At 47.3% G+C, this 14,853-nt stretch overlaps 1 protein-coding gene across 29 annotated transcripts in view; it reads left to right on the top strand.

The window, feature by feature from the left end:
• The window catches only part of AFDN (afadin, adherens junction formation factor), a 364,648-nt gene that overhangs the window by 260,113 nt on the left and 89,682 nt on the right, over nucleotides 1-14,853 (top strand). For all 29 annotated transcript variants that reach the window (XM_088481599.1, XM_088481597.1, XM_088481582.1 and 26 more), the window contains 2 exons: nucleotides 13,273-13,338; nucleotides 14,064-14,137. In XM_088481599.1, the coding sequence (XP_088337725.1) occupies nucleotides 13,273-13,338; nucleotides 14,064-14,137 (140 nt within the window). The remainder of the gene's footprint in view (nucleotides 1-13,272; nucleotides 13,339-14,063; nucleotides 14,138-14,853) is intronic.

The raw sequence follows: 14,853 nt of genomic DNA on the forward strand, positions 1-14,853 counted from the left end.
TATCTTAAAAAGAAATTAAACATAATTATTCTTGTGTAGTAGTTTCAATTAAACTAGTAACATTGGGGCAGCTTCAGCACATTGTGTTTTTGGATTAGTGGAAGTCTAGTATGGTGCTGAGTTATTGAACACATTGATAGAAGATGTCTAACAGTTTATTTTTGTTCTGTAGTAAGGTTTACCTCCACACTGTACGTTTTAGACAACGCTACCTTGACAGTCTGTTAGTACAGCTGCCTGATGTTTGCAAGCACAGTGGCACCCATCCAGCCATTGTGACTGGCATAAAAAGCTACAATTGATAATGGCTGTAGATTCAATAAGTAATACAGTAAAATGAAGACATGAGCTGATGCAGAGTTGGTCGCACAATGGGCGTAAATTAAAGAGATGTGTCCTAACAGGCCTATACACCAATCAGCCATAACATTAAAACCACTAACAGGTAAAGTGAATAACCTTGATTATGTGACCCCGGTCCATGCTGAAAGCACCTACAATGGGTGCTTGGGCATCAGAACTTGACCATGGAGCAATGGAAGTAGGTGGCCTGGTCTGATGAATCATGATTTCTTCAACTTCACGTGGACGGCCGGGTGACCTGGGGAAGAGATGGCACCAGGATACCCTATGAGAAGAAGTTCAAAATTCAGGGAAAAGGGAAAACTGGAATGTTGCACAAGTTCAACACTTAGGGATAAATTTACTAAAGGTCGATTTGGCATTTTGAGTGATTTGAGGTGCGATTTTCATTCGATTTTGCTTTTGGGTATTTACTAATGGCCGAATCGGACTTCAAATCGACCATCGGAAAAACATTGGTACTTTTACATAGCCCAACACACAAAACCCTTATTTACTATCATTCGATTTGAAATCGACCTCAAAATCGGACTTCAAATCGAACTTCAAATCCCCAATAGAATAGACCTGCTTCATGCTTTCGATTTGAGCATGAGCAGGTCGGATTCACACAGATACATGCAGACATCAGTGAGATGCCTGCATGTATCTGACTGAATAAAGTAATTGAACAGTTAAAAATCAGAACCAGCCTCGGATTGCTGAAACCCAGGTCTCGTTGACTAAGTACAGGGAAAAAATGACATAGGGTCTCCCTGTACTCAGTACAACCAGCACTGGGCTATGGGAAGCAGGGCTGGTTCTGGGTTTACAGGGAAAAATTTGCGTAGGGTCTCCCTGTAAATCACAGAACCAGCCCTGGACCCTTTCTAACGGGGAACTGATGCCACAGCCAGGGGAGCCCTATCACCGGGCCCCCCAGCCGCAGCATCATCCCTGACCACTAGTCAGCCCAGGCCAGGGATCCCTGGGAAGTTGGAGACCCCTTCAAAAAAAGGGGTCTCCCTCTCCAGGGCACCCCTAGCCTAGGCTGATAGCCCGGGGCTATCCCCGCCACCCCTGAGCAGTGGGTGGCGGGTTGATTGTGTGAGTGATGTGTAAAAATAGAAGTAATAAAACATTGTCTTTCCAGTAGAGCTGCAGGTCCCAGCAAGCCTCCCCCGCATGCTGGTACTTGGAGAACCACAAGTACCAGCATTCGGGGCATTAAGGGTCCACTGGGACCTATAGTTCACCTGTAAAATGTTGAAAGAAACACACACCGTACACAGTATAAGTTTAATACATACATACACACTCGCATACATACTCACCTATATTACCTCCAGTGGTCCCCTTGTCCAGTAGGCATCCATGGGTTAAAATAAGAAAACGAGAAACCCGACCATCGCATTAAGAAATAATCATTCTAACCAGAATGATTATTCCTTCCCGAATGAAGCACACAGACGCGGCTTCCTCCTTTGAAGCTCCGTGTCTGTGCGTTCATTGGCTGAGAGAGGTCAGGCTCCGCCTCTCAGCCAATGAAAGGCTAGTCCATTGAACTCAATGGTGGGAGCCGCAGGATAAACTTTAGTTAAACTTTATGTCAAGATAAACTTTGTCTGCAGACATATCTGTCCACCGGCAGGTGTGTACGGGCGGTCTGCAGACACCCCTTACACACACAGCGGCAGCCGCAAGGAGGGGGTTGGGACACGCCCCCTGGTCGCCAGGACCCGCAGCAAGACACAGATGATGGTCGTTCAGTGTGTATGAACGACCATCATCTGCAAATATATCTGTCAGGTGTGTACCCACCTTTAGATTTCACAACATTGCGATCATTAAGCTCTTGTGGGCAGGGTAATCCTAAATGATTGCTAATCTCATTCAGGGACATTGTAACTCTCTCTATGGGCCCTATTCAGTTTGGAGCGAAATGTCGGAATCGGCTATAATTTATCGCCGATGACGTCATTTTCGCCTATTTCAATTATCCGCGTATTCAATTTCAAAGACTTTTCGCAGGTTCGAAGAGTCTTTGAAAAAAAAAATGGGGATTACTTTTCACCACTGAAATAGGTGGTGTAAAAAAGTGCAGAATTGGGGTTTAGGGGTCCAGGCTTAAAGAAAAATAGCCTACACTCCTGGGAATGTCATTTAAATATAAACTGTGTCAAAAAAAGTAAAAAAAAAAAAATCTGGACACCCCAAAAAATGTACTTTAATTTCTACATCAGGGTCCATAGGGTATCCACAGGATACCTTGGGGTATAGGCGATGGCGGTAGTCGTTGGACACCACAGAGTTAAGTTTTTTCAGCCTCCCAGGATGCACTGGGGTCCCTCTCCTATACCCCGCCCCCGAGCCAAGGCAAACCAGTTTCGTAGGTGCCCGGCTCGGAGTCGGGTCACTAAAGAACTTCAGGGGTTGTTAAAAGCCCCCTCTGAAAATAAACAGCATTGCTGCAACAAGAGCTGTACAGCGTAGACAGTCAGCACTTTCGTCTATGCTGTTTCTCCTCCACCCCGCCGGACCAGAACGCCGGTACTGATCCGGGGATGCTGGTGGGTGTCTGGGGTCACAGCTACCGGTGACCCCGGATCACCCGGACTGTGGCTGGATTCAATGGGGTCAGGTAAGCGGCGGGGTCCCGCGGAGGGCACCCGCCGATGCACAGTCCTAGGTCCTCAGGCGGGGGGATCCCTGGGGAAAGGCTGCGTGTGGAGCCAGGTATTAACCTGTGCTTCCACTAGACCACCAGGGACAGCGGGCTGCAGCAGAGCTGTAAAGCTCCAGCGTCCCAGGGGTTAATTGCATGCCAGGGGAGCGCACCTTCCCTGTCTCACAGCTGGCGCCTCCCCGCTGCACAGTGCCTCTCCATAGCGGTCTGGCGGGCTGTGTCAGCGCTCCTCCCCCGGGTCCACCTCCCCTCAGCTACTCGGCGCCCATTTTCTGTGGAAGTGTGCAAACGCTGCTGGACGCTTGATACAGGTGGCATCGCGGTCCGGGTCCCCCGCATACCTCTCCTCCGATAAGGTCAGAGTATGCAGCACTCTTTCCTACCAGGCTCTGTATCTGTGTAGTTGATCATAGTGCTGGTAGTGCAGGGATTTATTCTGCATTGTATGTGACTTAATGCTAGCGCTGTCTGCCTGCACTTTCACTTCTGACTGTCAGCCATTTTACTATCCCTGTTCTTCCTCTGCTAAGGCCCTTGAGGTGCGGTGTTGCAGGGTGTTCATTGCCTCACAGTAAAAGTATTTTCTGTGAGGGGAGTCATATACACTCTGTTTACACTCATCATGTCTGAGAGTGAACTTGAGTTTCCTCTTCTGCTAAAGTGTACCACATGTAATCTACCATTAGTCCTGGGTTTGCTTTGCTAAGGCACTTACTACCCTCGTGGGCCAGCTGGCGACGGCCCCTGCGTTTCCCCAGATGGGGTTATCGCAGCAGTCTGTAGTCTCGTCACCCATGCAGGGGTTCCCCAGGCAGTTGATGTGACCCCAGTGTCTCCCACTTTCGCCCCCCCCCCCCCCCCAGGTCTCACAGGAGCCTGCGTGGGTGAATTCATTGTCCAATACGGTACAACACCTGACGGACGTTTTACAGGGCGAGTCCTCATTACGGCCTTCTAAGCGGCCTTTAGTGTCGATGAGGATGACGTCACGTCTGATGATGGTGAGATTTTTGACTTTTCGGACCAAGAGCCCCTTCGTACTAAGGAGGCGGAGTCAAAGTCTAAAGTCTATATACCTGGCCTTATACGGCAGTCCGTGAGGCCTTGATTATTGAGGATGAGGGTCCCCCCATGGCCAAATACAAATATGCCTTCTTTAAGGATATTAAGGGTGATGCCACTGTATTTCCTCTATCTGGTCAGTTGGTGGATCATTTAGAGGAGGCGTGGAAAAATCCGGGTAAGTGGTTCCAGCCTCAAAAACGCTTAGCCTTTGCATACCCTTTTGCAGATAATTATTTTTCCAAGTGGGAAACCCTTCCTCAGGTGGATTCTCATGTCACACGCCTAGTGAGGAGTGCTACATTGCCCATGCCCTCCGTGTCCGATGCTACGGATCGCAAGGTGGAAATATGCCTAAAATCCATTTATTCCCTTGCTGGAGGGGCGTCCAGACCGGCTATGGCCGTGTGCTGGGTGGCCAGAGCCATGGAACGCTGGGCTGATAGATTGGAGACATCTCTGGACACCGACTCCTCCGCTGAGCAGGTGGAGTTAGTGGGCAATCTCAGAGACTCAGCCACGTACATTAATGAGGCAGCCTTGGATATAGGTCTCCACACTTCCAGAATCTCCTCGGCAGCAGTGGTGGCTTGCCGTGCCCCATGGTTGCGCTCTTGGAAAGCGGACACAGATTCTAAAAAGGGATTGGAATAATTGCCTTTTAATGGACTGGTCCTGTTTGGCCCTGATCTGGACAAAATTGTGGCCACTCTGGCAGCAGATAAGTCTGCTTGTCTGCCATCGGCTACAGTCCCATCAGGGTCTGGTACTTCGTCCTTTCGGCCCTATAGGGCCCAGGGTGAGTCAAAAGTACTGTCCTTTCTGAGACAGTCAGGGGCCAAGAAATCTGCCAAGCCAAAGAAGCAGGCTTGGAGTACAAGACGTCCTACTCCCAAGTCGGACAATAAGCCTTCAGCCTGACGGGACGTGCCTCTCCTTGGGGACCCCAAAGTGGGAGGCCGGCTTCTTCAGTTCGCCCAGTGCTGGTGTCTGACCACCACGGACACTTGGATAAGAGAAGTGGTCTCTAGGGGGTACGCCCTCTACTTCAGGCGGAGGCCTCCCACCGGTTTTTCACCACGGGCCTTCAGTCAGATCAAGACAAGGCCCTGGAATTCCGGAAAGTGTTTAACTCCAGCCTGGAGCATAGAGTGTTAGTGCTGGGTCCCTTGTCCCAGAGGGGATTGGGGTATTACTTCAATCTCTTTCTGGTACAGAAACTTAATGGGTCTTACCGGCCCATCCTCAACCTCAAATCCCTCAACAAATCCTTGAGGGTTACTCTGTTCAGGATGGAGACTCTGCTTTCCGTCATTTTGGTGATGGAGCCTGGGGATTTTATGGTGTCGCTAGATATTCAGGATGTCTACCTGCATATCCCCATTTTCTTAGCACACCAGTGTTTCCTTAGGTTTGCAGTGGTCAACCAACATTTCCAGTTTCAGGCACTGCCCTTTGGTCTGGCCACAGTGCCTCAAGTGTTTACCAAAGTCATGGCAGCCCACCTGCGGATGCATGGGGTCTGCTTGTTGCCCTATCTGGACGACCCCCTGCTGTTGGCAGGGTCTCCAGAGATACTTCAGTACCATCTGCAACTGACAGTCTCTGTGTTGCAGACTCACGGCTGGCTGATAAACTGGAAGAAGTCCTCCCTGGTTACCTCATAGAGGATGCTCCATCTCTGAGCCCTGTTGGACTCCCAACATCAGAGGATCTTTGTGACGGAGGAAAAGATCTCTGCATTGCAGGCAAAAGTACGCAGTTGCCTGCAGAGTCGCCGGGTGTCTATTCACTCGGCGATGAGGTTACTGGGATCCATAGTGTTGATATCCGACATGGTGGAGTATGCCCAGTTTCACTCCAGACCTCTGCAGAAGTTGATCGTCTCCAGATGGAATGGCTTGCCCCATCGGATAAAGACACAGACAATGGTGCTTTCCCCAGAGGTACCTCTGTCTCTGGCCTGGTGGTTGCAGACTGCTCACTTGCACAGGGGGCGCCCCTTTTGGATTGCGGACTGGGTTCTTCTGACAACGGACGGCAGTCTCTGAGGCTGGGGAACAGTGACGGGTCCGCACTTCTTCCAGGGAAGGTGGACGCCAGCAGAATCTGCGCTTCCAATAAACATCGGGCAGTATTCAAAGCTCTCCAACAAGCAAGACATATCCTCCACGGAAAACCTGTGCAGGTGCAGTTGGACAACACCACCACGGTGGCTTACATAAACCGCCAAGGGGGAACCCGCAGTCAGGCAGCCCTGACAGAGGTGTCCCGCATTCTAGCTTGGGCAGTAGGCAATCTCCCTGCCATCTCGGTCGGCAGTGTTCATACCAGGAGTCCTCAACTGGGAAGCAGACTTTCTCAGCCGTTAAGACGTGCATCCAGGAGAATGGTCTCATCACCAGGAGGTGTTTCAACTACTGGTGAACAAGTGGGGTCTTCCAAAGATAGACCTCATGGCCTCCCGACACAACAACAAGCTACCTGTGTGTGGGTCAAGAACAAGAGACTCAGAGGCACTTCTGGTAGACACTCTGTCAGTCCGGTGGACCTTCCAGTTTGCGTACCTCTTCCCTCCACTCTCCCTTCTTCCTCAAGTGATTAGCAAATTCAAGCAGGCTGCACGCTCCTGCTGCTAGCTTCAGCATGGCCCAGACGGCACTGGTACTCAGATCTTCGGAGTCTCCCCGTAGACACTCCGATGCTGTTGCCTCTATGTCCGGACCTGTTATCTCAAGGTCCTTGCCATTACCCAGACCTGGGTCGTCTGTCTTTGACGGCTTGGCTGTTGAGACTTTCCTCTTTAGGTCCAGGGGTTTTTCCAGCTCTGTAGTTACCACCATGCTCGGAGCTCGGAAGCCGGCTTCTGCAAGAATTTACCACTGAGTGTGGCATACTTTCTTCGAATGGTGTCGCCCTAGAGGCTATGATCCTCATGTCTTTAAGATATCCAGGGTGTTGGCTTTCGTACAGGCAGGCTTAGATCACGATCTTCATCTTGCTTCCCTGAAGGTGCAGGTTTTTGCCCTGTCTGTATGGTTTCAGCGTAGGATTGCTACACTTCCTGATGTCCGCACCTTTATGCAAGGTGTACTTCGCATTCAGCATCCCTATGTTCCACCAGTGGCTCCTTGGGATTTGGCTGTGGTCCTGCGGGCTCTCCAAGGACTTTCCATTTGAACCACTGGGCTCAGTGGATTTAAAATGGCTTACAGCTAAGACTCTGTTTCTTCTGGCCATTGCTTCGGCCAGAAGGGTCTCAGAATTGGGGGCTCTCTCATGTCGGCCTCCCTTTCTAATTTTTCATAGGGACATTTCATTGGTTTCCTACCAAAGGTGGTATCTAGTTTCCACATTAATGAGGAAATTATAGTGCCGGCCTTTAATTCCCCAGACCTCTCGGCTGGTGAGGCCTCCTTGAATGTGGTACGTGCTCTAAGGATTTATGATGACCGTACCAATTCATTTAGGAAGTCGGACTCCTTGTTTGTCCTCTATGGCTTCTGTAAGAAGGGTTGGCCTGCTACTAAGCAAACTTTGGCAGGATGGATTCGCATGGCAATTTCTGAGGCTTACATTCATAAAGGCCTTCCTGTTCCATCCTCTGTTAGAGATCATTCCACTAGTTCTGTGGGTCCTTCGTGGGCAGCTCGCCATGGTGCCTCTGCTGTTCAGCTTTGCAATGCAGCCACGTGGTCTTCTGTACATACCTTTGTGAGGTATTATGCATTTGACACCTTTGCCTCTCAGGATGCTTCCTTCGGGCGACGGTTTCTCCTTTTCCGCACAGGAGCGTCCCCACCCTTAAAGGATACTGCTTTGGGACATCCCCAAGGTATCCTGTGGATACCCTATGGACCCTGATGTATAAAATAAGAGATATGGTAAGAACTTACCCTTGTTGTCTCTATTTCTACGAAGTCCATAGAGTTCCACAGGACTCGCCCTGTTGCACCTGTACTGCAGATGGGTTTTGATATGGTGTACCAGTTTTTCCGTCTCCTTCTGGTGAGAATGTGATTCTTGTGTGTTCCAGACTTTCTTCTCTCTCTTTCTTCTCCTCCTCCGGCCTTGGGCTTGTTACGTAACTGGTTTACCTTGGCTCGGGGGCGGGGTATAGGAGAGGGACTCCAGTGCATCCTGGGAGCCTGAAAAAACTTAACTCTGTGGTGCTCGATGACTACTGCTATCGCCTATACCCCAAGGCATCCTGTGGCACCCTATGGACTTCGTAGAAATAGAGATAACAAGGGTAAGTACTTACCATATCTCTTATTTTTGGGGGTAAAAAAAAAAAATAGGGAACACACTTCTAAAATAGCCAAATTAAATTCAGAGGGGTTCCCAAGTATGCGGTAGGTGTTTTCTTCATTGTGGGAGTAACGGCAGGTGCATTTTTGCAGAATTTTAGGGACTTAAAAAATGCTTACCCCCATTTTCTCGTACCCCAAATTTGATATTAATAGTTATTTTTACCCCCCAAAAAATCTAACTATTCTTCACCCCTTCTTCATAGCCGCAAATATGCACCTGCCGCGGCTATTAGAAACCCCGACTTCCTTCAGCAGGTAAAAATGGGGGTACCCATAGTGATCCCCCATTTCTAGACAGCTTTAGGGGGGTCCCTGGAATATTTTCAGAAAATTCACGTTTTTTGGCGATAACTTTCCGCAGGCTTCCGTTTTCGTTGATTTCTAATTGAATACGGGGATAAAGCAGGCACGCGCCCGATACTTTATCCCCGGAAAACCTGCGATGTGGAGCGAAAAGTCCAGCACAGACTTTTCGCTCCCAAATTGAATATGGCCCTATGTGGTTTATGGACTGCTCCTGTTCCTAGATAAAGCTAGTTAAAAAGCATTAACACAGTGTACCTGCCTTTACTGATACTTGTAAATGTAATATATCAAGTTCCTTCTGTTAAGTCAGCAATTAATTACTGTTACAAATTGATGTTCTGTTGCATTGCAATCAATGAGCTCTTATAGGCAGGTTAGCAATCACACTTGTTTGTTAATCTTATTCAGAGCTGTTGTATATATCTCACTATGTAGTTTGTGGACTGCACCTGGTGTTAAATACAGCTAGTTACAGAGCATTACCAGTGTGTTTGCATTCACTGGTGTTTGTGTGAGCAGTCTATGATCAGTTCTCATAGCATGCACACATTAACTCTTGGTCCCTGTCACAGTATAATAGCCACCCTCATCAGTATGACACAATCTAGATCAGGCATGTCAACTCAAAATACCAACCGGGCCGAATATTCAAGGTCTTAAGAGTATGTGGGCCGCAAAACAAATAAAAAAAGAGTGTTATATGCACTTTTGAAAGGTTTATTATTAAAAAAAAACAAAGCAGTGCCCCTTATGCAAAGCCCCCTGAATTTGTGCCCATTATGCAATGCCCCTTATGCAGTGCCCATTATGCAGTGCCCCAGTAATGCCTCCTATGTTGTGTCCCTAGTAGTGCCCCTTATGCAGTGTCCCTAGTAGTGCCCCTTATGCAGTGTCCCCAGTAGTGCCCCTTATGCAAAGTAATGTCCCTAGTAGTGCCCCTAATGCAGAGCCCCTAGTAGTGCCCCCAGTAATGCCCCTAATGCAGAACCCCCAGTAATGCCCCTTATGTTGTGCCTCCAGTAATGCCCCTTATGCTGTGCCCTCTCCCAGTATAGAACAGGCCCCACTCACTTGTGCAGTACTTACCTTTCTTCACGATGGTCGCTGGGCACTGCTACAGTCCATGCCATCTTCACTCCCACCGTCCATCATAGACGCTGCCGCTGACTGGATCTAATTAGATCCAGAGTGGCAGGCGCAGGCTCCTCTCATCGCGGGTGCCGTCAACCTGCATCACTGGGAACGCTGGCCTCTGAAGCAGTCAGAGGCTTCTGATCGCTTAAGAGACCAGCCTTGCCAGCTTTAAATAAAGTAAACACTGCCCGATAGGAGCTGAGATCCGATCGTGGCAGGGCTGTGGGACGCATATATATATATATATATATATATTATGTGGACCCACACTGTTGGGCCTCAAAAAATGTTTATTCGGGCCCCATGTTTGACATGCCTGATCTAGATGAATTGACACATAGTAATTAATACACAGTAGGACCACATGCCAAAACGTGTTTCACAACATTTGCTTCCTCAGGGCAAACAGGAGAACGCTTTTTCTCTTCTTTGGCCTATGGGAAGAAGACAAGGTGGTACAGAGGCAGTGTGTTGCTCCGGACAATGTTCTTTTGGAAAACCTTGGGTGTTACTTTGACATGTACCACCTACCTAAACATTGTTGCAGACTAGGGCTGATTCACTACGGATCGCAGAAGCTGCTGCGAAAATATGCTAATGTCTGCAATCGCAAAGCCAGCATAGAGACGCCCACTACTGCTATCTCACATCCATAAGACCTTGTATACATCGGTAACATCGGCCCCTTTACGCACAATTACAGCAGTTCTGAGCTGTCTCAGAAACCAACTGTCGTCACACGCAGTGAGTACTCAAGCTGTGTATGCTGTCACGGTGGCTAATTTATGCACGCCCAAGTAATGGCGTTCAAATGGACGGACGCCTGCGTTTCTCCAACCACTCCCGTCACCCCCCCCCCCAAACGCTGACATACTGCCACTCACTCTGCAATGGCTTTGTATCTGTGTAAGTGATCGCAATGCTTATTCACGCACGCGCACTGCTGTGCATGCGCAGTATACACCATCGGCTGATTTGTGTATGCTATTGCCATTGCAATCCGTAATGAATCGCACCCCAAGTACAACCCTACATGGCAATAATGGCAATGGCCTCTTTCAGCAGGGTAAATCGCCTGCCACACTGCATTAATTATTCAGGAATGGTTTGAGGAACATGACAAAGAGCTCACGGTATTGAATTGGCCTCCAAATTACCCAGATCTCATTCCGATCAAGCATTTGTATGATGTGCTGAAAATACAAGTCCGAGCCCAGGAGCCCCCACCGTGCAACTTACAGGACTTAAAGGCTCTGCTGCTAACGTCTTGGTGCCAGAGGCCACAGGGCACCTTCAGAGGTCTTGTGGAGTCCATGCCTCGATAGATCAGAGCTGTTTTGGTGGCACGAGGGGGACCTACAGAATAATAGGCCGGTGGTTTTAACGATATGGCTGATTGGTGTATGCGTTTCTGCTGGTCTGCATGAGCCACATGTAACATGATTTTGCTGTACTCTATACTCTTTCCCTGCCTCGTGTCACCTCTCCAGTTGTAAGGATGCATGCATGTTAGCATTGTTGTTTATGCATGCCTTCTCTTTGCATAGGCATATTTACAATGGGTGTATTTTGTGCGATTCCCACTGGTCCCTGGGTCCACGGAGGCCCCGCACCGCACACCCAGAGTTTGTCTACCAGGGGCTGTCAAGTGGGTCCACCTTCCTCCACGGCCAGGGTCGAATTAACAAAGGGGCGAGTGGGGCTGTAGCTCAAGGCCTCCTGAAGGAATATGCCCATAGGGTCTGCTATATGCTGCTGCTGTAGAGATGCATAAAAAAATCCTGTTACAGCCTGCCAGTGCTGTCCAAGGTTGCACCCACTCAAACCCCATCAGACTGCCACCTTCTGCCCGCACACCCCCATGATTCAAAAATATACTGGGTGTTTCAAATGGTGCAGTGGAAGGTTTACTAGCCCTCCCTGTGCCTCTACTTAAAAAGTGAATGATACAAAACTGCAAATAATAATGGTCCCTGCAGATCAAAATATATAGTATTATTTATTTTGCAATAATGGTCTTTCCGCTAGCAAAAATGTTGCATTGATCTAAGGTACAGTAATGTAGTATTCAATGGCTTCTATCATTGCACTGTATATTGTTTGTTTGGTCCTCAGTATCATTAGTAAATCTCTTGTTACCTGCTGCCTTTGTTTTGGATAGTCCTGGTGCAGCTTGCATATGGCTCTGTAATAGTACTACAGCACCATCTTCAGCGATATATCTGACCTACTTGTCTGTCTCTTGAAGTGTCTGTCTTAGTTTCAGTGTACATTTTGCACATGTGCCACTGTTCTCTGCACAAGACTCACTTTTTGTTGCTGCCAGCTCCCTGCTTCATAACTGAGATCCTCCTATTTAGGCAGCACATAACTCTAATTAGAGCACTTCTCTCAGATGTACTCAGATTGGAAGGATGCTCTTTCACCATAAATAGCTTTGATTACCTCTGCAATATGCATGTTGATTGTATGACACCACAGGGAGGCTGCTACCCAGCAGGTGTCCGTGTGTGATCAACAGCCGGTGTATAGGTGGTAGACAGGCCCTTCAGCCCTACCAGGTTCTAGGCTGCCTAGAACCCACCGCATTGTGGGTAATCCAGCCCTGCCTCCAACATGACACACAGCCATCTTCACTTAACCCCACATGTGGCATAGTCCGCCCCACCTGCCTCACCACGTTCCTCTCACATACTCACTGAGTGCATGGTCCCAAAAGGCCCCTTACATTCCCATTCGATATCAACACATGCTACTTACATACCCAACAGGCCTCCCAGGCTATGCCTACTAGATCTCCCCACGTCCACCTAACCTGGCCATCAGATCTTCACATTTAGGGGGATATGTACTAAGCCTTGGAGAGATATTGTAGTACCAATCCATCAGCTTCTAACTGTGAGTTTACAGGCTTTTGCAAAAAGGACAGAAGTTGATTGGTTTGTACTTCTTCTCTCTCTAAGGCTTAGTACATCTACCCTTGTGTTCTCACACCCTACCCACTTGCCTCTTACACTTAATCTCCTTAACTCACTTTTATATATAGTATGTCTAAGAATTATCTCCTCCTAGCAGAGGAAGGAGTCAGAGTACATTGCACTCTCTCTGCTATGGTGTGCTGCGTAACATACTTGTACAGTGCAGGGAGAGTCACATGATGTGAAAGTAGGCCGTAGGCTGTTCCCATTAAATCTTATTCTCTGCTTTATAACAAAGAAGAGAATAGATCATATTGGAAACAGGAGGCTGGGAGATGCAGGTAGAGGCTGACTGGGAAGCTGACAGCCTGTCGCCAACCACTACAATGTTTGTAAAACAATATTTTTTACATATACTAATATTTGTAAACTGTATTGACATTTAATGCACAGCTGTTTTGTTTGGAAGAAGCATATTTAATAAACTTTGAAATCTGATGTTTCCTTGCAGGGTGCTGGACAAGAAAAACTCGGCATTTACATAAAGTCTGTTGTGAAAGGAGGTGCCGCAGAAGTGGTGTGTAGATATTTAATATATTAACTTTGACTCCTAAAATTCACTGTCAAAATGTTTTGTGTAGAAAAACTGTTGGAGTGTTCTGAAACACTTGGCAAAACCAGGAGAATAAAGAGGGAATTAAATTAGCCGCGTCATTTTTTGGACAAATAAAACGGGACTTACTGAATTTTTATTTTTTGCCTTCGGGCAATTCAATTCGATTTTATTCGCCTGAAAAACTATCCTTTTTCAGGCAAATATACATAGGATCCGTAGTAAGGTCATGGACCTATGTGTTTTCATGGCCACAATCGCGAAAACGCAGGTGGAAAAAAAACCCAGATGACTGCAGGCTTCGGGGCTAATTAAATAGCCCCCAGGGGATCAGTTAGCCGTGGTAAATTACCATGGCTAATTGTATTCCCCCCTAAGCATTGTAGGCAGGGGAAATAGGGTTTCTATTCAGGCCTCCCATTTTATAGGAAAGATAATTTACTCCTTAACAAGTACTTTGCTTAATTTAATAGTGATGCCAGAACCTCTTTAATGTCAAAATGTTACATTTGCACAGTATGTATGTTTCTCTTCCCAATATTTATCTGATTCTGAATGGAATTGGAATATGGGCAAATGTCTAACAGTATTACATGTATGAAAAGCAAGACAAAAACATGGGAACACTGGTTAGAATTTGTAGATTTATGGATACATTGTAATGATTTTATTTTTGATGCAAATTTTAGGATGGGCGTCTAGCTGCAGGAGACCAGCTACTTAGTGTGGATGGAAGAAGTTTGGTGGGACTGTCCCAAGAAAGGTAATGTTGATTGAATGTTCATATTGTACTGCCTTGGCAGTAGTGAGACCTGTATCAAGAAGGGAATACAAGATTTTGAATTATTTGTGTTTTCAGTAGTTTACCCACCATCAAAACTAAAAGACTAGGGCTGGAATGTATCAATGTGCGGCTTTATTTGCATTTTAATGCTGCCTTTATCCTCTTGTAATTTTAAAACGAAAGCCGCATTATGTTTTAATATACTTATTATAAATCCATATTGGCCAGTGACTTGTTTGCAAGCCAAACATCAGGCAAAGACTAATGTACAGATGGGCCCAGCTAGTTTGTTGCTCATATTGCGACATTCAGTCTTCCGAGTCACATCTTGGAACGTTGCGTGATGGCTGTACTGTGGCACACCGTGGCGGTCTACAACGTAAGAGGATCCACGACATGTAATATACCGCTTAACCGCTGGATGGTGAGTGCTCCACTGGTGAAATTTATACTACTGAATACCATACTGTAGAAGTAGATGGATATCCCTGACGAGCAGGCCAATCACGTTCACGCAGTGTATTTGCATGTTCGCACAACCAATCTTTTTAATAATATCGTAGAAGCTCGTTGAACAGGACACAAATCAGTACAAATACAGTATTGTGCGGTAGTGAAATTGCTGTGTTATGACGGTATAACCGATACATTAACAAGATGCACGCACAGCTTTCAATGAGACTGAATGAATTATT

Source organism: Taudactylus pleione, unplaced genomic scaffold, assembly GCF_031769625.1.
Source record: "Taudactylus pleione unplaced genomic scaffold, aTauple2 ptg000275l, whole genome shotgun sequence".
NCBI lineage: Eukaryota > Metazoa > Chordata > Amphibia > Anura > Myobatrachidae > Taudactylus > Taudactylus pleione.